The sequence below is a fragment of the Dromiciops gliroides genome, chromosome 1, assembly GCF_019393635.1.
Source record: "Dromiciops gliroides isolate mDroGli1 chromosome 1, mDroGli1.pri, whole genome shotgun sequence".
Classification (NCBI taxonomy): Eukaryota; Metazoa; Chordata; class Mammalia; order Microbiotheria; family Microbiotheriidae; genus Dromiciops; species Dromiciops gliroides.
The window spans coordinates 403,348,881-403,374,364 of NC_057861.1; the positions used below are offsets into that span (position 1 = coordinate 403,348,881).

Here is a 25,484-nt window from a genome sequence, read left to right on the forward strand (position 1 = left end):
ATCATGAACCTTTTGGTTCTAACATGGTTCGAGGTGGTGATGGTAGGGTATTCAGGGAAGGAGTAAAAGGGTATGATTTTATTTTTTATAATGCATTCCTGACAAGCACCTCTTCTAAAATAACTTTTAGAAAGGAAGAGGGGAGACTTTTGAAGGAAGAAAAACCATTTGCGAACAAAGCACCATTTGCATGTACTGGAACATTTTACTTTTTCCCTTTATAGAATCCAGCCATGAAAGAGAATAAATTGCTCATTTTGGGGAGGTGCATTTGCTCTCTTTGGCAATTAGGACTCACTTTTTTTTCTGGTTACTAGGGCACCATCTGATATACCAAATGAGGTAATCTACTAAACAGTCTCTAGTGGCCAGAAACAGCGAATGCACTTCCAAAAAGTGAGCAATTTATTTCCTTCTCACTGGCTACATCAAGCCTGTTCTCTAATTAATCTTGGTAACACTGAGAAAGAGGATTGCATCATGCATTAACCCTATGCACTATACTATTATTCTTATGATTATTTACTCATTTAGTATGAGAAGCATTAAATGGTGTTAGGGAAGAGCTCTAGAATCATGTGATGATTTCATTTGCAAAAATAAGCAAAGTCAATGCTGTCTTTGCAGACTTTAAAAAAAAAAAAAAAGGTTTTCTAAGGTAAAATGCAGCCTGCAAGGATCCCCATGCATGGTGTGGTGACCTCCATTTCTATTGGAGTTTGACACCACTGCACTAGAAGATCAAAAAAAATTTAGTTTACATGAATTGGAAAAAAATCAAAGATTAAATTTTTTTTAGTATATTAAATGAACAGCCCCAGCAATAGGATAGCAGGCTTATTCACTGACTAATCAGCATAGTATAGCTGCCTAGATCAGGGCCAACCAACTCTATAAGTAGAAAGTGTAAACAATGATCTATATGATATGATATGTGATGTCTACTTATAGCACAAAGACACTGATTTAGTTAAGGCATTGTCTCCTATAGGTCAAAGTTAAATGCAAATGTTTTGAAATAAAGTCTACAAATAGGTCCCTTATAGCATCTATTCCCATAGTCAGGTCTTGTTTGGTCATGTCCAACCTTCATGACCACATGGGCCATACTGTGTTCATGGGGTTTTCTTGGCAAAGATACTGGAGTGGTTTATCATTTCCTTCTCTAGTGGATTAAGGCAAACAGAGGTTAAGTGACTTGCCCAAGGGTCACTAGTAAATGTCTGAAGCAAGATTTGAATTCAGGTCTTCATAACACCAGGCCCAATGCTCCATCCACTGAGCCACCTACCTGCTTCCTGGGCAAACAGAGGGTAAGTGCCTTGCTCAGGGTTACACAGCTAGTACATGTATGAGACTAGATTTGAACTCAGGTCCTGACTCCAGGCCCAGTGTTCTATCTACTGAACCAAACTTTGGCTTATAGCTTGTCCCACTCTAATAAAAATTCCCATTACCTTCTTGTTTAAAGGAATCAATTTGTATTATATCCTTGGTTCTTATATTATTTTGGTTTTAGAATAAGAAGATAGAATTTGGGGGGGGGACTAAAAAATATACAATATCCCTTGAGTTAGAATCAATGGAAGAAACTACTGAGGTTACGTAGTCCAACTTCTCAAGAGGCAGAATGGTGTAATAGAACTGAAGACTTGGATTCAAATACTGCCTCAGACATTTACCAGCCATGTGATCTTGGACAAGTCACTTAAACCTCTTTGTGCCTCAGTTTCCTCATATGTAAAAAGGAAGGATTGTACTCAATGGCTTCTAGGATTCTGAGAGACCATGAAAAGGATTTCCCTGTACAACATCCTAAAGACCTCCAGGTTTGGGGAACTCCATACCTCCTACAACAGTACATTCCATGTTTGTTGTTCATTTGTTCAGTCATGTCTGACTCTTCCTTACCCCATGGACCATAGCATGCCAAGCCCTTCTATCTTCCACTATCTATTACACATTTGGGTAGCATTCATTGTTAGGAAGTTTTTCTTCTAATGAGCTGAAATATGCCTCTCTGTAACTTCCATTGCTCCTAATCCTGCCTTCTAGGCAAAACAGACTCCATCTTCCATATATCAGCCTTTCAAAAACTCGGAAAAAAATGCAATCTCCTCCCCGCCCCCCCCCTCCCCTCGCCCTTCCCCATACGTTTTCTTCAAACTAAATATTCTCGGTTCCTTTCAGTATATGGCATCATCTGAATGTCTTCACCATCTTTAATGCATTACCATGCCATGTTCCAGCTTGTCAATAGCCTTTTTTAAAGATGGTGGCATGACCAGGGTCAAGTAGAGTGAGCCTGTCACTTCTCTTATTCCAGACACTAGACCTAATGTAACCTAAGATTACAACTAGAGGTCAATTAGAGACCAATGCCCCATAGAATTACCTTCAGTAATAATTGTAGTGTACAGGGGCGGCTAGGTGGCTCAGTGGATAAAGCACCGGCCCTGGAGTCAGGAGTACCTGAGTTCAAATCCAGTCTCAGACACTTAACACTTACTAGCTGTGTGACCCTGGGCAAGTCACTTAACCCCAATTGCTTCACTAAAAAAAATAAAATAATTGTAGTGTACCTACTTGTTGTAACTTGTTACTTACAAAGCAGTTTTTTCTCACCATCACCCAGTAAGTCAGGTAATTTGATTATTTAACTACTGTGTGTACTTGGACCTAACTTCTCTTGGCCTTGGTTAGACTTAGTAAGGAGGTTAGATTTCTCTAAGGCTCCTCATTCTAACCTCTCTAAATTCCTTTGGGGCAGTGTCTCTTAACTAATTACTTTCTGGCTATAGACAAAGCACAAAATGAAATGGAAACTAGACATTTTGTTAATTTCATTAATACAGTCACGCAAATCTAATAATTCTAAGCCCAAACTGCATTTTCCAACACAACTGTCTGGTTTGGCTATCCACATAGAATGAATTTGGTAAAGAACTATTCAAGTGCTTTCTTCCTAGTTTGCTACTGTGAGGCCCCCTCATCTTCTAAACCACATCTGAATCTTTTATCTGTACTCCTGTCCTCTTCCTCTTCCTCTTCCTCTTTCCCTTCACAAAACCCTGTTACTTTTACTGCATCCTTCTCTTTGCCTCCATTTCTTCTACATGAACTCATGAGCCTAAAACATTCTTTCCTTTTTCCCAAGTTCACCTCACACTCTAAGATTATTGATTTGGGGGTGACTTTCGGTGAAAGTCCATGCAGCCTTTTATAAACAAACCACATGACCAAAGCTCACCATTTCATATGCAATCTTCCTTTTTGTTCTTGGCATATTGAAAACTCAGTGTTTACTCATAATTAAGTTCATAAAAGGAATAGGGACTTAATGTAATTAATATACAGAAGCTTAGTAAGGAAACTCCCTGTACTAATCCAAGTCAGTACCTTCCTTCTTTACAACTTATGCTCTTAGAAAGCTGTCTAGAGCATTGGGATGCTTCAGTGATTCGCCCAGGTGTTGCCCAGGCAATGTGTGTCAGTGGTGGTGTCTGAACCCATCTTGGCTTGGAGTCTGGCTCTCTGTTAAGTACACCAAGCTACCTCTCCTACATTCACAATAAAAAAGAAATTTTTTCGGGAAAAAGAGCCTATGTAGTCATGGATTAATTAAATGTAGACTAGTTTTTAGTGGAATTTAACCCTTCCACTACATGGTAATCCTATTCAAAAGGTGGGCAAGGTGTACAGGGTCTCCCATATCCCTTTAACCATTGAATTTTTCATTCTATAGAGATGGAAAATCAGCACATTCTGGACTCTAAATTACCCACAGAACTATGGTCACTGTTTACATTAGCAGTGATGCTTTTCATGCCAAATGGAGAATCCTTTGGCACTGACTTTTCTATCTCTGCATGTTTCTATTTTGCTATTTATGTCCAATAAACCCTGTCACTACTCACCGCTGCAAAAGTCCCATTCCAGATTCTGGTAGACACATTCACAAAGTATTCTTCTTTCATTCTGAGTTCTCTCAAATGGCAGGTGACTTGACTACACGATGCAGTTTTGCAGTTCTTTGAGGTTAGAGGGGTTCATATTAAAGAAATTAAGTTTAGTAAGACTTCTGAAAATAATTGCTGGACATGTATAACTTATATCTGATTGCTTACCACCTCAGGAAGGGGGGAAGGGAAGGAGGGATCAAATTTGGAACTCAAAACTTTAAAGAAAAATGTTTATTATTTTTTAAAAAGAAAATAATTGCTAAAAAGTAAAATGGTTGGTTGAATATATCCTGATACTTATTAGTCTAAATTTATGTTTGAATATTTATGCATACAACTACATAAAATTCTAATTTGGAGTGGTCTGAACATAAGGCACCTACCCAATGTAGTCCACACTTAAATAAGACATTCTCAAAATGTAAATATGTAGAGAGACAGTCAATGAAAAATATTGGCTGAATTTAGGCTTCAGACAAATTAAATTTCTAAGGAAAATGTGATCTATATTCAGATGACTTTTTAAAAGTATGGCATTTAGACTGGTGCTTCTCAAATTTTTTTCTATGATGCTTCATTCTTTCTCTCCCTATGACCTCCCAGTACCACTTCCATTTTTTTTTTTAATCTGGGAGGATTTTCAAGTTGTAAATTAAGAAAAGCCATGTTACTACCTTCACTCTCATGAAGGGCAGTAGGAAGGAGCCATAGAAAAGTGAGTTGATAGTATGGAGAAAACAAATGAGGATGCCTAAGAAATCAAATACAATGCTAAGGGGATATCTGGTTTGTGGAGGGAGGTATGTGTCATGCTGTCAAATAACCAAATTTTTTCACTCACCAGTGAGTCACTAGTGAGACTACAAGAAGTCTGGACTCAGTTTATAAAACTGCAGTTCTGGGTGAGCCCATGTAGATTTGGTATTCCCATTAATCAATGAGTTCTTCCTAAAACTTCTATTTTAGAGAAGTTCTCAAACCAGCTATCTTTCATTTTCAGGACTTCACCACCAAGCTCCTACTCCTTTTATGAGTTATCTTACCCATCAGAATAGAAGTCCCTTGAGGGCAGAGGGTGGTGGCTATGGGGGTTAGGTGATTTGCCCAGGGTCACCCAGCTAGTAAGTGTCAAGTGTCTGAGGCCAGATTTGAACTCAGATCCTCCTGACTCCAGGGCTGGTGCTCTATCCACTGCGCCACCTAGCTGCCCCTTTCTTTTTTGCTTGTAAGTGTATTCTTGGTACTTAGTACAGTACTTGGTACTTAGTAAGCCTTAATATATTCTTGTTGATGACTTCGTTGTGCACCAGCATAAAAGGGTCAGATGAGTTAGGTTCTAAATGATCTGAATTTGAGCATCTGTCTATAACAAAAAGTGAAAATCACCTTTTTTTTTTTTTTTTTTTTTTTTTTTTTTTTTTTTTAGTGAGGCAATTGGGGTTAAGTGACTTGCCCAGGGTCACACAGCTAGTAAGTGTCAAGTGTCTGAGGTCGGACTTGAACTCAGGTCCTCCTGAATCCAGGGCCAGTGCTCTATCCACTGCGCCATCTAGCTGCCCTGCAAATCACCTTTTAAGCCTCATCAGATTTGTATTAACTGGTGATTTTTAAATCAATGAATGAACCTATCTATTCTCTCTCTAAACCACAGTTCCCAATAGCTTTAAGGGAAAATAATGTATGGCAATAAATGTTTGTGGTCTATGAATGAAAAAACAGTCCTCCGAAAAAAAAAAGAAAATTAATACATTTGAAATACTAAAATAGAAGAAATTATAGTTCTTGAATGATCATCTTAACATGTGCTACTCACCAATTCTTTAATATCTCGGAAATTTTCTTTCTTAAAAGACACTGCGTGAGGAGTTTCTCCTATTTTTAGTGGATTTATTTCTGCAGTACATATTATATCACTGTCCTAGAAAGTGACAAAATCACAATTAGTCATTCAAACTTACAAAGCAAAAGCAGAATAGTTTTCGTTAAGACTTTGTATGAGGGGCAGCTAGGTGGCGCAGTGGATAGAGTACTGGCCCTGGAGTCAGGAGGACCTGAGTTCAAATGCGGCCTCAGACCCTTGACACTTATTAGCTGTGTGACCCTGTGTAAGTCACTTAACCCCAACTGCCTCACCAAAAAACAAACAAAAAGACTTTGTATGAGATGGCAGTATATAAAGGGGGAAGGGGGAACTATAGGGGGACAGGAGGAGGAGGAAAAGAAAGGGTGATTTGTTGGCTCTTGGTGAAGAGTACCTAGTAGAGTGCCTTTCAAATAGCAAGTAGTTAAGAAATTGTTCTTAAACTGAACAGACAGGCTTCGGTCCCACCATTACACTGTCCTTGGTCTGCTCTTTGTTTACCCTTAACCCTCAACACAGAGTGAAAGAAGGTTGTACTAAAGCTAGTACTTGCTCTTTGCCTCATGTGAGATAAGAAATTTTAACAAACGCTACCATAATTAGCTAAATAGATTTTAGTCTAAATCCTATGGTTTGGGTTTTCTATAGTTCCACAAAATAATACAACTCACATGAGAAAACACTGTTTTAGTTTTGTTTAATTGTTTGGAGGCAATTGGGGTTGTGTCTTGACCAAGGTCACAGAACTAGTAAGTATCTGAGATCAGATTTGAACTCAGGTCCTCCTGACTACAGGGCCATGCTCTATCTACTGTGCCACCTAGCTGCCCCTTGAAAACACCTTTTCAGACACAGCTAAGCATATAATCAGAAATCTAGAACTGAAAAGGACCTTAGAAGCCATCTGGCATAACTCCTTCATTTTACAAATAAAGAAAGTGAGGCACAGAGAAGTTGAATCACTTGCTCAAAGTCACATGGGTAGCAAGCATTAGAGGTGGGATTTGAACCTGTCTTCAAACTTCAGAAGCAGTACTTTTTTCATGGTATAATACTGTCTCTTCAAGCTGCTTGCTGCTAAATAGCTGGAATATTACTGCTAATAATAATAATAACTACCATTTATGCAATCCCTTAAGGTTTTATAAAGAGCTTCACATGTGTTTTCTCATTTGATGTTCACAATAACCCTTTGAGATAGATGCTATCATTATCTCTATTTTATAAATGAAGAAAGTTAGGCTGAAAAGATTAAATGACTTACTCAAGGTCAAAACAGCCATTCAACGTCTGAGGAAAGATTAGAACTTGTCTCCAACTCTGGTGATCTATCCACTATGCCAACAAGACATGCTGAGCCAAGTAGAAGAAAGTTCAGAACTGGCTGGAAGTTAGAATCTGCCATATAGTCTAGCTGAGGAGATCTGGAATCTCACTCTCTCTCCATCTCCCTTATCACTCAATCCCACTTTCCTTTTTGCAAGACCGACAGAGTCAAGCCTACTTGCAACAAGGATGAGGGAAGTATGAAATGACTCCTGCACTCTTTACATTCTTGAATATTGCATTTTGGTCCCACACTTCTATACACATGTAATCCCCACAACAACTCTGTGAGGTGGGTTTTATTATTATCCCCATTTAACAGCTGAGGAAACAGACTCCGAAGGGTTAAGTGATTAAAAAAAAAAAACTACAAAAACACAACAGGCCTAGAGATGTAGCCTCCATTATAACAACAACAACAAGTCTTTTTCTACAACCACTTTCTCTCCAGGTTAAAATTATTCTGCTTCTAACTTCTAAGGTCTCTTTTAAACATGAAATTCATTTCCAGATAATTAGCATTTATTTAAGTTGCTTAGGTGGCACTAGTCTCTTGCCCAGATCACATATACATGCTCCAATATTGGAAGGTAGTGTACTCTAGAATTTAAAAGATTTTTGCTTTCCAAAGTAAACTAGAAAAAGATATGGAGTTTTCATTTATTCATTGAGTTATCCCTACTTTTGAAAGCCTAGAATAAGGTTATCTACTTGTGAATATGAACTCTATCAAGAATAGTAAGAGGGGCAGCTAGGTGGCGCAGTGGATAGAGCACCGGCCCTGGAGTCAGGAGTACCTGAGTTCAAATCCGGCCTCACACAGTTAACAGTTACTAGCTGTGTGACCCTGGGCAAGTCACTTAACCCCAATTGCCTCACTAAAAAAAAAAAAAAAAAGAATAATGAGAGAAATGATTATTCAAGAACAATTATTGGGAAGATCCCTGACCTTTTCCAAAAATTTACCCCAGGTAGACTATCTTATCTAGCTAGAGTTGTTGCCCACCCAACTAGAAAACATTACAAAGAATTTAATCTAAAATGAATTCCAGCCTCTTGTGTTCCACTCAGGCAGGTTTGGGCGGGGGTAGATCCTTTGTTTAGATTGACCAAGGTTGGAGGTGATTTGGAAGTAAATGACATGATCAAAGACACATTCCCCATCTCCATTAATATAGGTCTACCTCTCGTTATAATATTCATTCTCTCATTACTTGTTAGCCAATCAGAGTTGATTGTCACCCTCAGGAATACCCACTCTTCTAAAGGCATATAAGCATTGAATAGGTTCCATGATGGATTTTTGGCATTCGAGGGTATCACTGACCCCTTTTATTAATTATTGCTGGCAGGATTAATAAAATAACTAATTATACCCAGAAACTATGTCTCTCAAATTTAAAGAGTACTAGATCTGGAGTCAGGAAAAAACCTGGATTTGAATCCTACCTTTAATACTTATCAATTATTTAATTATAATCATCATAATCTCACCCAGTTTCAGTTTCCTTATTTATCAAATAGGGATACTATTTGTACTACCTTCCTGACTTGTTGGCAGTATCAAGCAAGAACAAATGTAAATATCATATAAATACTGGCTTTCATCGCTACTGTCATCTCTTAAGGTGACAGCAGTGCATTCTGACCTTGATTGATTTGTCAATAAACTCAACTATTTCCACTGGACCATGTTCCCTTTCAGTCCTGATAATTTCTACTTACTATCCTTTATAAATACATATTTACATATTTATAACATAATATAAAATAATATAATAGTAGTATAATATAACATAATAATATAATGTGATATAAACCTAATATAACATAACACAAAATAATTAAACATATACTTATTGTAGTATACATGTAAATATATTTATATATGGTGGGTGCTTAATAACTGTTTATTACTTGACATAGAGTAAAGTACAAAATATCTGTCTATCTATGGGTATCTTTTTAGTATACATAGTACATATAGAGAGGGAGCATGGTATAATATACAGAGACCCATCCTTGAAGTCAGGAGAATTTTGGTTCTGATTCTACTACTGACACATACTGGCTATGTGACCCTGGTCAAGTTACTTAATCTCTCTGGGATCTAATCAACTTTCTAAAACTATAAATTGTAAAGAAGATATCACCCTTCATTGGTAGAAGGAATTTCCTCATACACAATTCCCCTATATTAATGAAATCATAGGTCCATTCTCTATCCAAAATGCATTTTATCTTTTTTTTTTATTTAGAAAATTGCTCTGCTTGGATTTTGTAATCATATTGAACCAAGGATATCAGAGGGTATACTTGGACTAGTCACCTGGGCTACGTGCACTCCTGTCAAGTACATCAATGCATTATTTTCCTTGGTATACTGAGGAATGGAGATGATTACAGAAACCATGGATACTGGAATGTTTCCTGTTGTGACCTACATAAAAAAAGAAAAAAAAAAGTTCTGTGATTAACCACACTTGATCTAGTTAGCAAAACTAACTACGTGACAGTAAATAATGAGAACATTCCACAAGCCACATTGGCCTTACTGCTTTAAGTCCTCTCTTATATCTGTGTATATATCCATGTCTACACATTACTTTTCCAATGGATGTCACCAAAGTACTTTAAAGACATTAACTATTGGTAGTAATGCTATGATATAGCAAAGCAAGTATATGGCAAATGCACAGATTTTTACAATGTAATCAGTTACAAACTAAAACTTAATAAATGAAATGAAATTAAAATGTTGTCCCCAAAGTATTACTGTAGTTTAAGATTTAAATTACTTTGTCATAGTAATAACATGTAACAATAATAATAATAATAATAATAATATAAAAAACTTTACAATAGGCTTAATAATTCATATAAATAGCTATATATTAGTTTAAGACTACATTAAGATTTTTAGGATACTCTGTATTCATATCTACTAATACTTAAAATATAAATTTCAGAATAAAGACATAGGTAAAAAGTTGCCAATTACTCCATTATCCATTGTACCATCTTTCTATCTACTCATCCCTGTATTTGTTTATACATTTTTTTTCTTTTATATAGTTGGACTAAATGACAATGAACTGATCTTTTAGTTCCCCTTTCATTTCTTTGCACCATTTCATATAAATATTTCCTTATATGCTTTAGCCCTTGTGTCTATCATTCTTAATTGTATTATAAGATTTCATAACACATATTGCCACCATGTGTTAAGCCAGTCCTCAATTGTCAGATGATTTATTCATATTTTAGATGACAGAAACTGGACCATGAGTCAAAAGGCAAGCTCAGGGTTAAAAGCTAGTTCAAAAGTTTAATGTTCAAATTCTTCTCATTTATAAAATAAGATGAGGTTTAGTTTTTATAGAGAGGGAGGAATGGGGTCTGATTGGTTTCTAGGATCTATAAAATAACAGAGTTTTTGCTTGGTTGGTTTTTCTCAATAATTAACTGCTGACACTTGCTTGGCTACTTACAGAAAAGAAATCACCATAAAACATGACTCTGAAGGCATCTCCATTTGTGTATAACTGCTAAGTTTATTACAAACAGAAGTGGTATCTAGGCATCACTGAAGTTGCTTTTCTTACACTGCCCAATAAACAAAAAAAAGAACCTTCACCAGAATCAGAATGAATATACATCCATTTCCTTGAAAAACATTGAATTGAAACTCTAAAACCACAATGTTTCCTCCTAGTCAGAGCACATATATCTTCATATCCTTCTGTCATTACTTTCGGTCCTGCCTACATTCTTTTTATTTTATTTTATTTTATTTTATTTACCTTCTGTTCTTTTACCTGGATTCTCTGTGGCTTTAAAATGTTATTTATTTGTTTGTTGTAATGTTGTTGTTGCTATTGTTTACTCCCCACCATTTCTTCTTTGCCTTCCCATATTCATGGCCACTGTACTCACCTTAAGTGAAAAACTGAACATGGGGCCAATTTCATCAAAAGTCTTCACAGTGGAGGAAACATTGCCATGAGAAAAGACTTCATAAAAATTGATATTGGTAGACCTGTTGAATGATGATTTTAAAACCAGATATGTTTAGTGAATGTTATTGAAACTTTACTTTTTTTCACCTAAATATTTCTAAGGTCCAATTAATATAGGGTGGGCCAAAAGTCACAGGGGGAGGATCTAACGTTTTAATAACTTTTTGAAAACTATCTTTTATTTATTTCTTATATATACATATTTATTTACTATATATGATGCTATGGTATCATAATTAAACTCCCCAAATTAAGGAGTTATTAAATATTGAAACTCCTTAATGACTTCATGACTTTTGGCCCACCCTCTACTAAAGAATAGCTTTAATATCCAGGAGTTCAAGGAACTCTGTAAATAAACCAAAGGAACATTTCATTCAAGTCCATGGTACAATTCAAAGAACCTATGAAATATGGTGTCAGATCCTGAGTTCCAATCCTACTTCTGGGGCAATAGACAAATCAAGCTCTTTAACCTCTTTGAGCCTCAGTTCCTTATCTGAAAAATGATGGAGATAGACGAGCTAGCATCTGCCATCCTCTACGGGCCTAAATCTATGTTACTATTACCCTAATGAGTGGATACATGATTTTGCTGACTATAAAGTATATGACTTAAGATATGATTTCAAAGAATATTAGAGCTGGAAAGAAGGTTAAAGATTCAATTGACAGGTGAGAAAATGGGCCTAGAGCAGAAAAATTACTTCTCAAAGTTATATAGGTAGCAGCAGAGCTGTGTTTCCCAGGTTTCTGATACCCCATAATGTACTGCTGGCATGAAAAAAAACAAATAAAATAAGACTTAAATATAATATATTATAATATAATATAGCTTTCACATATATCATGCAAATCTCAACTCTGATGCTGAATCTCTGTAGTGTTGGAAAGTCATTTACTTTCCTTTTGCCATCAGTTGATTAATCTGTAAACTGAGGGGATTGGATTAGGTCCAGCCATCTGAGGTCTCCTCCAATTCTAGATCTATGATCTTTGAATTATTTTCATTTTTTTAAGTAAAGAAAACTGAGACTCAGAGAGGTTGTGACTTGTTAAAGATCAACTAACTATTAACCGTCAGATTTGATACTTGATTACAAGTATCTGCTATGCTCTGACCAACTGGATTTTTTGCAAAATTTAGAAGGAACATTTTCTGACATGGAGGACGTTCTTTTGTTTCTTTTGGAACCTCAAATTCCCAAATTTCCTTCATTTATAAGGAATTTATTTTATTGGAGGAAAAGGGTTGTTTGTGATTATAGATTTCCAAATTACTAATAGAAAAATGTGTCATAAGGAAACAAATATATATGTATACACATACACATACACACACACATATATAATTTGTTAATGTGTTTGGATGAGACATACCAATTTATTATAACTTCCATGGAACAGAGGAAACCCCACTGAGAAACTGAAGGTTGGGCATTTTGTGTTCTTGGAAGATTCCATAGTACCTTCCAGAGACTAAGTTCTGGAGCACTGGCCAAATTCTGAATTGGGTAATGATATGTTGCTTTCCTAAATCCCTGCTATGGTTTAAAGGGAATTATCCTTTATTTTTCTTCCTTGTTTAAGGGATGCTTCACTTTTAAAGATCCATCCTGAAGCAACTGTGCTTCATAAATAACTTTTATTTATCCCCCCCGAAGGGCATTTCAACATATCTTTCTTATGACATTTAACTGTGTCATTTACCTTGATTTTTGAAGGCATAAGGTTTGAGGAATGCAAACTATAAAAAATAGAGGTTTTTTTGGTTTTCTCTCAAAATGCAGATACTTCTGACAGAAATATGTCGCTTCAAACACACATGCGCACCTGCATGTTACAATCATTTCAGTATCTTTTGGGATCTAAGATAATCATGCAAAAGCAAATATATAGGTGGTGATGAGTAAAAAAGAAACTATCATATCCACTTCCTGTTAAAAGAAACTTCTAGGGTAACATTGTGCAGAAAGAAACAAATAGGAACAAACCATAAAAAGAAAGAGATGAAGCAGTCAAGGATAAAAAAATCAGATAATGTGATACTAACCATCTCTGGTAGACACATGGCCTCAATTTTTTACCTTAGTAATGATGGTGCAGTATGACAATAGCAATATCTACTAGTGATTTCCAAGTGATGAATGAAGTAACTTAGACTTTGTTTCCATTTATGTCCAAGTTTACAATTTATTCATTCTGGGACCTCTTTCTCACAGCTACATATTTCAAATTTAAGACTAGATGGCATGCCCTCTACTTAAGTTTTTTTGGCTTTACCCTCCCCCCCCCCCAGTAGTCTGTTAGATATCTGGCACTTTGGGGACTGGGATAAAAGAGCAATAATAACCTGCAACTTCTAGATACTTGGCTCATGGGATGCCACTGCTGGAATTTGCCTCACTGACTTTGGGGAGGGCATCCAATTTTGCTAGAAGTTCACTTGAGTGTTTCAGCAGATTGAGAAGAGTGACCTATGTGTTTTATGATGCTGCTGACCCAAAGTTTAATGGGCATTGGCTAGAACACATCTGCAGTACGTTCAGGCTGCCAAACTACTTCTGAATGAGACAAGCAGATGGTATAATGAACCCATTTTCCTAATGTGTGTGATGCTCACTTGATAACATCAGTCTCCTTAAACATTCACTGGGACTATTATTAGCCAAAATGCTTCTGACACTGCTCTACAGGTTTCCATTTCAGAAAGAAAAAGTAACAACAAATTTTCCCTCAGACTTCTCTTGCCTTTTCATGTTTGAGCTAAGTTTTACACTCATTCATTTAGTCATCAATAATATATCCACTGGGGGGGGGGGCAGCTAGGTGGCGCAGTGGATAGAGCACTAGCCTTGGATTCAGGAGGACCTGAGTTCAAATCCGGCCTCAGACACATAACACTTACTAGCTGTGTGACCCTGGGCAAATCACTTAACCCCAATTGCCTCACCCCAAAAAAATATACATATATATGTATGTATTTATGTATATCTCCACTGACCACCAAAGTGTGTACAAGATACTGTGTTTCCACATTAAAGAATATAATTCCAGGTTTCAGGCATGTAGATGGCGTCTATTGGAAATACTAACATTTCTTTACTCCTTATTGATGTAGTTAGGAGATGTTGGGTGGCTGGTAGAAAACTGGAAGCATTCTGTTGAGGGTATGAAACATTTATGGATATAAGGCCCCTCCCAGGTAACATGAGACTAAATGGATGACTAAGCCTACAGTGATGTAGCTTCTCATACAGGCCCAAAAGAACCATTCAAAACCTCACTACTGGCTAGTTGGTTCACTTGAGCAAAGGTTTTTGATATTTAATGCTTAACATAGCAAGACATTCTAGCTAGTGAAAGTAAAGAACTTTACTAATGCCCAAACTAAAAATTTCATAAAGCATTATATTACATAATATAAAGCATTATATTACAGACATATCCACCTACCTTGTTAAATGGATTTCTGCATCATACAGCAAGGGAATTTTGAAGTTAACTGTATTGTCTGCCTCGTTTTCTTCTTGACTCTCACTATTTAAAAAAAATTAGGATGAAAATGATTAAGATGCTACTTTAAATGTATGCATTATAAAACCTACCCACTCCCACCTCAAAATTAATGATACTTCACCTTAAAGCTTTGAAACTGACAAGTGCCAGGTTCTGAAGATTTTGGAAATTAAAGTCGAAGTTTATATTAAAAGACACCTATGAAAATAAAATCCAAAGAAATAGATATATGTAAATGAATCCCAGGGAATTTCTCACAAACCATTCATCAGCAAAGTGTTTTACAAAAAAGGTAAATATACTCAATTTGATTCTGAATTTGATCTACATCAAAATGGAGAAATTTGCCACATTCCTGTCATTCTCAGCTAAGGTTGCTAATGTATCCAGTCTCACTTCACCTCCAAAATTTGGTCTTTTTTTTTTTTTAAACAAACATACTCATCTTTACCCCGCTTCCACTCCTCTCAGCTTAAATGCCATTCTGCACATGTAATCCAGTACCAAACAGTTCCCCTTTATTTATCATCTTTGTGCTATATTGAAGTTAATGTCAGGAGATAAGCTTTGGATTTTCCTGCCTGGCATTTTCACAAGTGACAGGTAATAGATTTAGATAATACAGTACTCAAACACAGGTTATGTCTGAGTGTAGAACACACAGACTATGTGTTATTCCCAAAATCTAGAATGCATGAAAAATCCTAATTTATCCAATTCAAATAAGCATTTAAAGAAAAAATTCAATTCAGAATTTGTTTAGAATGATGAAAGGCATTTTCTTTTACTTGTCTTATGAAGTAGTTTATGAAGTTGCTTTATTAATCAGCATTACACTGAAGCTAAAGCACATTTGAACTGTGAGATGCCAGGAGTACCTGCTGGTGACTCTTGACAGAAGGATAGCCAACATGACAGGTGAGAACCTTTTTCGAAATATCCAGCTGACATGAAACTTCAGTTCCATCAACCTGAAGGACAGACCAAAAAAACATAAAAAAACAAGACTCAAAAGTGATTTTTATGTGCACAAGTATGGCCATTTTTTGTGTTTTTAAAATATATTTAAGCTTTATGTTAAATATATGTAAGCTTTAATAATAAAGTGAAGTGTTTTATCCATCTTAAAATAAATTTAAACTTGAAAGTTTAGGCTATAGGCTAGGAAAAACATCTTAATATCTAAAGCTGTCCAAAAATTGAATGTACTTCTTCTTTGTTTGTTTTTGTTTTTTAGTGAGGCAATTGGGGTTAAGTAACTTGCCCAAGGTCACACAGCTAGTAAGTGTTAAGTGTCTGAGGCCGGATTTGAACTCAGGTACTCCTGACTCCAGGGCCGGTGCTCTATCCACTGCGCCACCTAGCTGTCCCGAATGTACTTCTTCTAGAGAAAATCTTTGCCTTTCTAGGGGGTCTTCAAATTAAAGGGTGAGGAATTAGTGAGGAATACCACAGTGAGTTTTCTTTTTGAGTATGAATTGGTCTGTATGGTTACTGAGGTCCCTTACAAATTGAACATTCTGGGATTCTGTAATTAGTGGGCTTGGAGTTTTAAGTTTAGCCTGATCTATTTTGAATTTGAATTATATTGTTCCTGGGGAAAAAAAAATTAAATTCATGATGAGGCACTCTCAAAAAGATAGTCAAAGGAGAGTGACATTTTTGTTTTGTTTTGTTTTTGCAGGGCAATGAGGGTTAAGTGACTTGCCCAGGGTCACACAGCTAGTAAGTGTCAAGCGTCTGAGTCTGGATTTGAATTCAGGTCCTCCTGAATCCAGACCTGGTGCTTTATCCACTGTGCCCCCTAGAGACAATTTTTTAACAAAAGAAACACAAACTATCAATAATTTTTTTAAATGTCCTAAATCACCAAGAGTGAGAAGTGCAAATCAAAATAACTCTGAGTTTTCATTTCTCAACCATCAAATTGGCAAATATGGTAAAAAGCCAGAAATAATGCTGAAGGGGCTGTGTAAAATCAGGCACACTAATACACTGGTGCTGAAACTATGAATTGGTCCAACCTAGCTGGAAAGCGATGTAGAATTATGGGATGAAAGCTACCAAATTACTCATACTCTTAGAGCCAGAGATCCAACTACTATCCCTGTATCCCAATGAGTTCAATGTTAGAAAAAGGAAAAAAATAGGTCTAATATGACAAAATGTTTATAGCAACATTTTTGTAGTAGAAAAAAAAGTGAGAGGCAAAGATTAACCAAGAGGGCAAAATAACAGGAAGAAGTACAGCTCAGTTCTTTTCTACAGTTATTCCATAAAAATCTAGAAAACCCATCAGGTTGAATCTTGATTAGGAGATTCAAGAAAAAAATCAGATTGAGCCATTTTTTTTCCAGCCCAGGTCATCATAAAAAGATAGAGAAGCCTGTGTAGATTGGGGATTGGAGTATTCTAGCAGAGATAGCTGAGGGCTTGCCTACCCATGTACAATGCACACTAGGGCAAGAAGAGGTTCCAGATCTGACACAAATGGGCCCACCTTGTGAAACAAGAAGAAAGAGGTGCTATCTGGAAGCTCTGTAACTCACTAACAAGTGCTGGGTCACAGATCCAATATGAATGGAGAAGGGGCCCTATGACTAACAGTGGCAGTCCAGGGCAAGGAGTGATCACATGCACTGTGAACTGAGGAATAAATACAGAAGCAGAAGCTGTGTGTTTCTGTCTCCAATGTTGGTTCTAAAACAAAGGGCAAAGTCAAGAAGGAAGGCTAGAAAAAAGAGCAAACAAAAAAAGAACCCCACTATAAAGAGCTATAAGGGTGACAAGGATGTTCAAAACATAAATGCAGAGGAAGAGGACAACTCAAAGAACAACACAGCTTGGGCACAGATTCAACTAGAATTCCTAGAAGAGATGAAGATAAAGGGTTTTTAAGAGCTAAAATGATTTTATTAATGAAATGATGGCACTGACAGGAAAATTGGAAAAGAAACAAGAGGTATGGAAAAAGGAATTGGAAAGATAATGTGGAAATATTTTTACTGACTGGGTCTAATTTGGGGGCTAAACTATGGATGACTAATCTTGGGACTGTTGACTGTTTGACTATCTGACTTCGTTAATTTAATGTGGGCCGTTGATAAAGTTCCACCACACTGCTCCCAAACTGATAGACTAAAGATTAAGAAGCCTCTTAACCAAATAATCAAAGCAGAGTTTATTTATGAGATACTGTTGAAAATTAAGAATACAGGGAAATAAAATGTACAACCTGACTGCTTTCCTGCGGTCTCTTTCCACTGTGTCTCTTTCCCACCTGCTGCGCTTTGAACTTCTTGAATACAATAAGGGCCTTAGCCGCCTCCGGCCTCAGGGCACGTTACACTTTCCCAGGTTTGTGTTAAGGCCTGTAACCTTGTCAGACCCGTCTCTCCTTTTCCAAACCGAACTCTCCTCCATCCTTGTCCATGCTCCCCTCTAGTCAGCCTCTCTCCTCCTAGTCTATCTAGTCTGTCTTCCTCTAGTCAGCCCCTCCTTCCTCCTTTTACTCCCAGGTCTACATATACCTTTTCTTCTCTCCACTCAAATCTCGGGGCTTCCTGTGCCCCCCACATACCAAGCTAATCTGCCAGCCAGAGCTGCAGCTGGTTGGGGGGGGGGGCGCGCACTCCCACTTCACGAGCCTCAGCACAGGCTATCCGGGATTTTTCGGATAGCTCCGCTCAGGTCAGAGGGAGCTGGGGGCTTTTTTTTTCCCCCAGCTGTCTGACCTGGCGTCTCGTATAGCCCACGGGGCTTTTTTGCTCAGCTGAAGCTGAGGAGGACGGGGAGAGACCCTGAGGGCCTAAGGTTTAGCCTAAAGGTAGGGTCCCCAAATCGAAATAAATTTCCACAATAATAAACAGCTTGCCATAAGGGGTACAAAGCCTTGTCTAATAAACAGACTACATGAAAATTAGAATGGACCAAGAGAAGTAATGATTTCATAAAACAACAAGAAATATAAAAATAGCTGAAAAACAAACAAAAAGATACTTAAAAACAATTGACCTGGGGACAGACAGCTAGGTGGCGCAGTAGATAGATCATGGGCCCTGGATTCAGGAGGACCAGAGTTCAAATTCGGCCTCAGACACTTAACACTTACTAGCTGTATGACCCTAGGCAAGTCGCTTAACCCCAATTGCCTCACCCCCCCACCCCCAGAAAAAAAAAATCGATCTGGAAAATATGTCAAAGGAAGGTGATTCAAGAATCATTGACTATTCAAAATCACTAATAATAAGAGAAATAAAAATAAAAATAACTCTGAGGTTTCACCTTATGTCTTTTGAACTATTGGGGGGGGGGACACCAATCTCTGTTCTAAGTTATTGGGAAACTTAGCTGGGATTTCCAAGATAATGCTCCTTATAAATTTGAGGCTATTGCACCAGTTTTTGGCATTAGGCATTTATTATCAAATCATATTAAATGTTAGTAAAGTGTTGACCGCGTTTAAGGCAAGCTGAAAATCCCCAGCACCATAGAGAATGTGCACATGGCTCTCCAAAGTTCAGAGATCCTACATTACCTAGATAGAGAGAGAAGAGAGGGGATGCCTGGCTGCCTCCTTCAGCGTCCCAGGCCAAGAGAGCATCAGTGAGAGAGCGTAAGCCCCCTGCAGACCGGACAAGAGGTGGCCCTTACACACTGCTCAAAGCCAATTGGCCGGCATCATTCATATCTATTGATTTACTGGACTTGAGGCTGGTCCATATTAAAATGAGAAGTACCTCGCTGCTCAGAGTCTGTGAAAGACAGCTCCTCTGAGGGCAAACCTTTTGGTAGGCGTGGTTTTAATCTCTATTGTCTCTATTCAGAGTCTGACCCAACTTTACTGACTCTGGGCTATCCTTGAAAGGGATCAGGCAAGGTTCCTCAGTTAAGCCCTTGGGTGGGGGGTCCCTGGGTCCCCTAAAAACCTATTATCAATAATAATTTTCTCACAACCTCATATCTTGAAAATTGGCAAGATGATAAAAGATGAGTATAGTCAATGTTGGGATGGGTTATGGGAAGATAGGCACAGTAGTTCATTGTTCTGGAGCTGTGAATCAGTACAAACATTTTGGAAAGCAACTGGAAATCATGCAAATAAAGTGACAAACTGTCCATACTGTTTGACCCAGAGATTCTATCACTAGCTTTATGCCCCAAGGAGCCATAGATAAGAAGATAGTACCAATATATACCAAAATATTTATAGTAGCACTTTTTGTGGGGTCAAAGAACTAGAAACAAAGTAGATGCCCACTGATTAGAGAATGGCTAAACAAATTGTGGTACGTGAATGTAATTAAATGTTACTGTGCTGTAAGAAATAGCTCATGTGATGAATAGAGAAGTATGGAAACATTTACATGAATTAATGTGGAATGAAGGAATCAGAACAAAGAGAACAATACACAGAATGACTTCAACACTGTAAATGGAAGGAACCATAAAAATTTTAAAAATAATTTTGCAAAATTATAAAGAATAAGATATTAGAGATAAAGAAGACAGTCCCATCCCATCCTTTTGCAGAAACGGAAAGCCTACAAATGTTGTACGTTGCACGTATTTTAAGACATTTTCCATCTTGATCAGTTATACTGATTTTTCATAAATTGAAAAAAAAATTTAAGACGCTGTAAGTTGAATGCAGCTGAAATTAGAATGGAAACAGTTAACTGGAAAAAAATCTTCACAGCAAGTTTATCTAATAAAGATCTCATTTTAAAAATGCATAGCATGTCCCAAAGGTCTTAGTACAGATTTAAGCTATTAAAGCTTAATTTGATAGCTATTTTAAGCTATTAAAATTTAAAATTTAATAAATTTTAAGCTATTAAAGCCTAAAACTGCACCAAGACTTTTGGGAAAAACCGCTTAAGGAATTGATTGAAATTTATCAGAAATAAGAATTAATTCATATTTATCAGAATAAGAATCACAGAGAAGTGATGGACTCAAGATGCAGAATAAGATACCATTTTTACATAGCTTACATGAGAAATTGTTTTATGTGACTCTGCATATGTCTTAAAAGGATTTTCTTTTTCTTTTTTTTAATGGGAGGGGGAAGTGGATAAAGAAAATATGCTTATTAGTTCAGAATAATTAATGAGCAGGGGGCAGCTAGGTGGTGCAGTGGAGAAAGCACCAGCCCTGGATTCAGGAGGACCTGAGTTCAAATCTGGCCTCAGACACTTGACACTTACTAGCTGTGTGAACCTGGGCAAGTCACTTAACCCCTGTTGCCCTGAAAAAAAGAAAAAAAAAAGAATTAACAACAAAATAGCTAAGTTTTTGTTCCAGGCAGAAAATCTAGAAACTCATTGACTGGGAAACAAAGGGTGGTATATGAATGTATTAGAATGCTATTATGCTATAAGATATGATGTGTGGTTGTTTTGGGGTTTTTTTGCAGGGCAATGAGGGTTAAATGACTTGCCCAGGGTCCCACAGCTAGTAAGTGTCAAGTGTCTAAGGTCGGATTTGAACTCAGGTCCTCCTGAATCCAGGGCTGGTACTTTCTCCACTGCACCTAGCTACCCCCCCACCACCACCCCTCCCCCCCATAAGATATAATGACTAAAAAGATCATGGAGATTAAGAGAAACACAAGAAGACTGATAAATCAACACGTGTCAACAAATATTTATTAAGCACCACTATGTGCTAGGCATTGTGCTAAGCCCTGGGGATAGAAAAAAAAGCAAATGACACTCCTTGATCTCAATGAGCTAATAGGGAAAACAACATGTAAATAACTATATACAGAAGCAGCAGAATAAGTAATACATATATACATATATGTACATACATATTTATGTGTATCTGTATATACTTATATCCATGTATATACTTAAATATGTGTATGTGTACACATATATGCATGAATATATGTATATGTGTATATATATCTGTATAGTTAAATACTTATATATGTATTCTCTGTCAGGAAGTGGGTAATATTCTTCATCACTGGCCTTTTTTGTATTGTGGTTGGTCATTGCATTATTCAGTGCTCTTAAGTTTTTAAAAGTTGTTTGTCTTTATAATGTTATGATATAAATCATTTTCCCAGTTCTTTTCTCTTTACATATATGTATATATGTATCTGCATAAATATACACACATATATACATACACATACACACCCATATACAAAATCAGTATATTATATTGAAAACCATACCAGAGAGAAGGCATTAAGATTAAGGAATACTGGGAAAGGCCTTTTGGCAGAAAGTGGGATTTTAGCGGAGCCTTAAAGGAAATGAGGGAAGCCAAGAGGTAGAGATGGGGAATAAGAAGTCCTAGGCATGGAGGATAGTCAGTGAACGTATCCAGTCTTGGGAAATGGAGTGTCTAGAGTGAATAAAAGCAGGAAGGCAAGTGATACTTATGGGATCACAGAATACATGGGGGGAGAGTAAGGTGTAAAATTACTGGATAGGTAGGAATGGGGTAGCCAAGTTATGGCTGGCTTTAAAAGTCGAACAGAAGGTTTTGTATTTGATCCTGAAGGTGACAGGAAGCCAGTGGAGTTTACTGAATAAGTGGGTGATAGTCAGGCCTCCCATTTTTTAGGAAGATTAATTTGACATCTGAGTGGAAGATGGATTGGACTAAGGGGAGAGACTTTAAGAAATGACTTAAAGCAAAGTAAACAGAACCAAGAGAGCATTCTACACAATGACTATAATATCTTCAATAAAAACAATGCTAAAAGGCACTGGACTCTGCTGTCAACTTCTTAGGTTTAAATACTTAAATCTTTTTTTAGGATCTTTTTTCTTTTAAAAATAGAAAACTGCATTTTGAATGTCCCCTAGCTCCCCTCCCCTTCCCCCCCAAACACTGAAGAGGTCAGGACAGGCTCAAAACTAAGCCCAACAAGTTTAAATAAGAAAGTGGATAAAAATCTTTTTATCCCATCCTTAAGTGTGTCTGTTAAGACATACACACAATACACACACATCAAATTATAGCTTTGGCTTTATTTTCCTTTACCCCTTGGGGAAAATATCCACATTCAAGTGTCTTTCTGGCACAGTGTTCATCTCTATTTGATTAGTGGGTTTGGCTCGAATACAAAAACCTTGACCACAGAAAGGCCTGCGGTTCCAAAGCTACAAAGAATGAGTCTAAGCTCTGTGCATATCAGCCCTTTGATTTAGCAAGTTCAGGCTCAGGCATGTGGGGGGCCAACACGGCAGCAGCACTAGACCCATGTGCTACTGGGAGTTAGGGAAGTGTAAAATTTCTTATGCCAAGTCTCAGAGGAAAGGAAAAGATAATTTGTCCAGTGAAGAAAAATCTTGTCTAGATATGGTGCCAGTTTGTATGCTAACCTGTCTTAGTTAGAAGTTATAAAATTAGGATGTTTTTATTATTAGGGTTGAAGCTCTGCTTTAAATGAGGAAGAGGAGTTGAGCAGCCTCAAGGGCACTTGAGAAAAGGGAATATTTCAATATCAAACAACAGGAAACAAAGATCTCCCCATTTCAAGGCACAAATGAACAAATGCTAAAAGCAGGAAGAAAAGTTAGGTTAGCCAGTGTGTACCCTCACATACCGATAAAGAGGATGAGGCAAAAAACAAGTTTTCTGAAAAAGCAGCTACAATTCTGGTGTTATAAGCACTTTCCCCTTTGTTTTTCAGTGTCACTGCAAATGTTAACCTTCTGTTTTGGTTGCTGACAATATATGGCTGTTTTCTGTCAATAAAAAAAGCAAAAAAGCTAGAACAAATGACACAATTTAACTCCAAATCAACCAATCCTGAACATTCAAAGACTTTCCATACACATTACCACATATTATTTCTTCTCTCTTCCCTTCCTTTCCCTTGTCTTCTCTTCCCTTCCCTTTTCTTGCCTTCCCTTCCTTTCCCCCCTCTCCTTCCCCCTCCCTCCCTCTTCCTCTTTCTCTCTCCCTTTCCCTCTCCCTCTTCCATATTCCTCCTTTCCCCCTCTTCATCTCTCTCTGTGTCTGCCTTCTATCTCTCACTTACACACACACACACACACACACACACACACACACACACACACACACACACACACAGTTTCAAAGTGAAACTTACTGAGTATCTGTTTTCTGTTGAACTTCAAGGACAAGATCAGAGATGCAGACTCCATCATCCCCACACTCTTTTAAAAAAGGTATCTAAAGAAAGTGAAAACATCATTTTCCCCACACATACTGTTAAGAGGGACAACTTGGAGATTGTGTTATTATTAGCATTGGCGAGGTGACTATGGGAGCTTAGTTTGGTTTGGTCAAAGGACAGAATTAGTCATTTGAAAAACTGTGAAGGCTGGGCCTCTACTTACACTGAAGTCCTTTGAAGTCTCAGAATACTCTTCAAGAGCTGGACTCGTCCCGGGCTTTGCCAAACTGATATCCACCCGGACATTTAAGGAGTTGACAACATCAGAAGGTTCCTGAGAAACAAAGCTTCCCTTTCAATTTGAACAGAGTAAAACAAGTGATCTTATAAAAAGTAGCTACAGGATGATTTTGCTACTATGACTATAATCAACTCTCATTGTGGCTATAGGTAGCAAGAGACAGAGGTGGGATGGTGAGGTAGGGTTCATTCGGCACCCACAGTGATGAAATCATACATCCTTCAAGTTGTGAAGTTCCAGCTACTCAGGCATATTGCTGGTCTTTGGCATTTCTATCAGAAGGTTCAAATAAAATTAAACTCAACTCATTAAAAAGTCTATCATTTATCTCAGCTAGCATAATCAGAAGATTTTCTTCATCATGGATATTCATTTCCTTAAGGTTGTGGGATTCCATAAGTATGTATACTCACTTTGTCTGTTCAAATCAAACTCTAAATGTTTTCTAAGTGACAGCGGCTAATCTGATCATTTGAGGAACCTCTCTAAACTTAGCTAGGGTTGAGGGAAGACAAGCATAGTTTGTTTCTGGGTCCATACATACATACAGCCTTTTGTTTGGTAGACCCTTCCAGGCTTTGCATTGTGTTGGAATAGTCTTAAAAAGCTTAGGACAGCCCTATACCATAACGAGCAACCAGAGCAGGACTTTAGTATGGGGTAGTTAAACTAGTAAATAGTTATAAAAGTCAATGACCTGGGGGGCAGCTAAGTGGCTCAGTGGATAAAGCACCAGCCCTGGATTCAGGAGGACCTGAGTTCAAATCCAGCCTCAGACACTTGACACTTAATACTTGTGTGACCTTGGGCAAGTCACTTAACCCTCATTGCCCCACCAAAAAAATGTCAATGATCTATTCAGTTACAATAATCAGAAAAAAAAGAACCTTCACAAATGTCTTTCCTCCCATCTTCCACTGCCTGTCACTTTAGCTAGAATCCAGTCTTTTGGTCAATAATTATTTCTCTATCACAAAAGCTTAGTCTTCAAGAACCACTAGGCTTCCTGGCCAAAGTTGTTCACCACGTAATATTGGATTATGGTTTGGAAGGAAACTTGGTTTGGCAATTAGGGCAGTGGAGAAAGAAGGCCCCAGGTGCTAGTTCCAGGGTTGTGATTGATAAGCTCAATGACAATGCTTGTCTCTACTTTTGTCTTATCTAGAAAATGAAGGCAATAATGATTTCCATTCTCCTCTCTACTAGGTAAGAATCTAGGAAATTAGGCTTCTATATGGCATAAAGACAAATTAGAGTTTACCATTAGGTAAATCATGGCATGTCACAATTTTCAGTTAAAATAGAATATTATAAACTAGAAATTACAAAAGTTAAGTGTACTTAGTAACAATGTAACATGGTATTTGGCCAGTTCCCCCCTAAATAT

The 25,484-nt window shown here is 37.4% G+C and overlaps 1 protein-coding gene across 1 annotated transcript in view; it reads right to left on the bottom strand.

Moving 5' to 3' along the window:
• Positions 1-25,484, bottom strand: part of ITGA2 (integrin subunit alpha 2) — a 136,249-nt gene that overhangs the window by 12,629 nt on the left and 98,136 nt on the right. Inside the window, 10 exon segments of the mRNA XM_043979895.1 lie at positions 3,918-4,031; positions 5,776-5,880; positions 9,479-9,589; positions 11,086-11,188; positions 14,625-14,708; positions 14,809-14,885; positions 15,566-15,658; positions 23,260-23,401; positions 23,770-23,852; positions 24,020-24,130. Of these exon segments, the coding sequence (XP_043835830.1) occupies positions 3,918-4,031; positions 5,776-5,880; positions 9,479-9,589; positions 11,086-11,188; positions 14,625-14,708; positions 14,809-14,885; positions 15,566-15,658; positions 23,260-23,401; positions 23,770-23,852; positions 24,020-24,130 (1,023 nt within the window).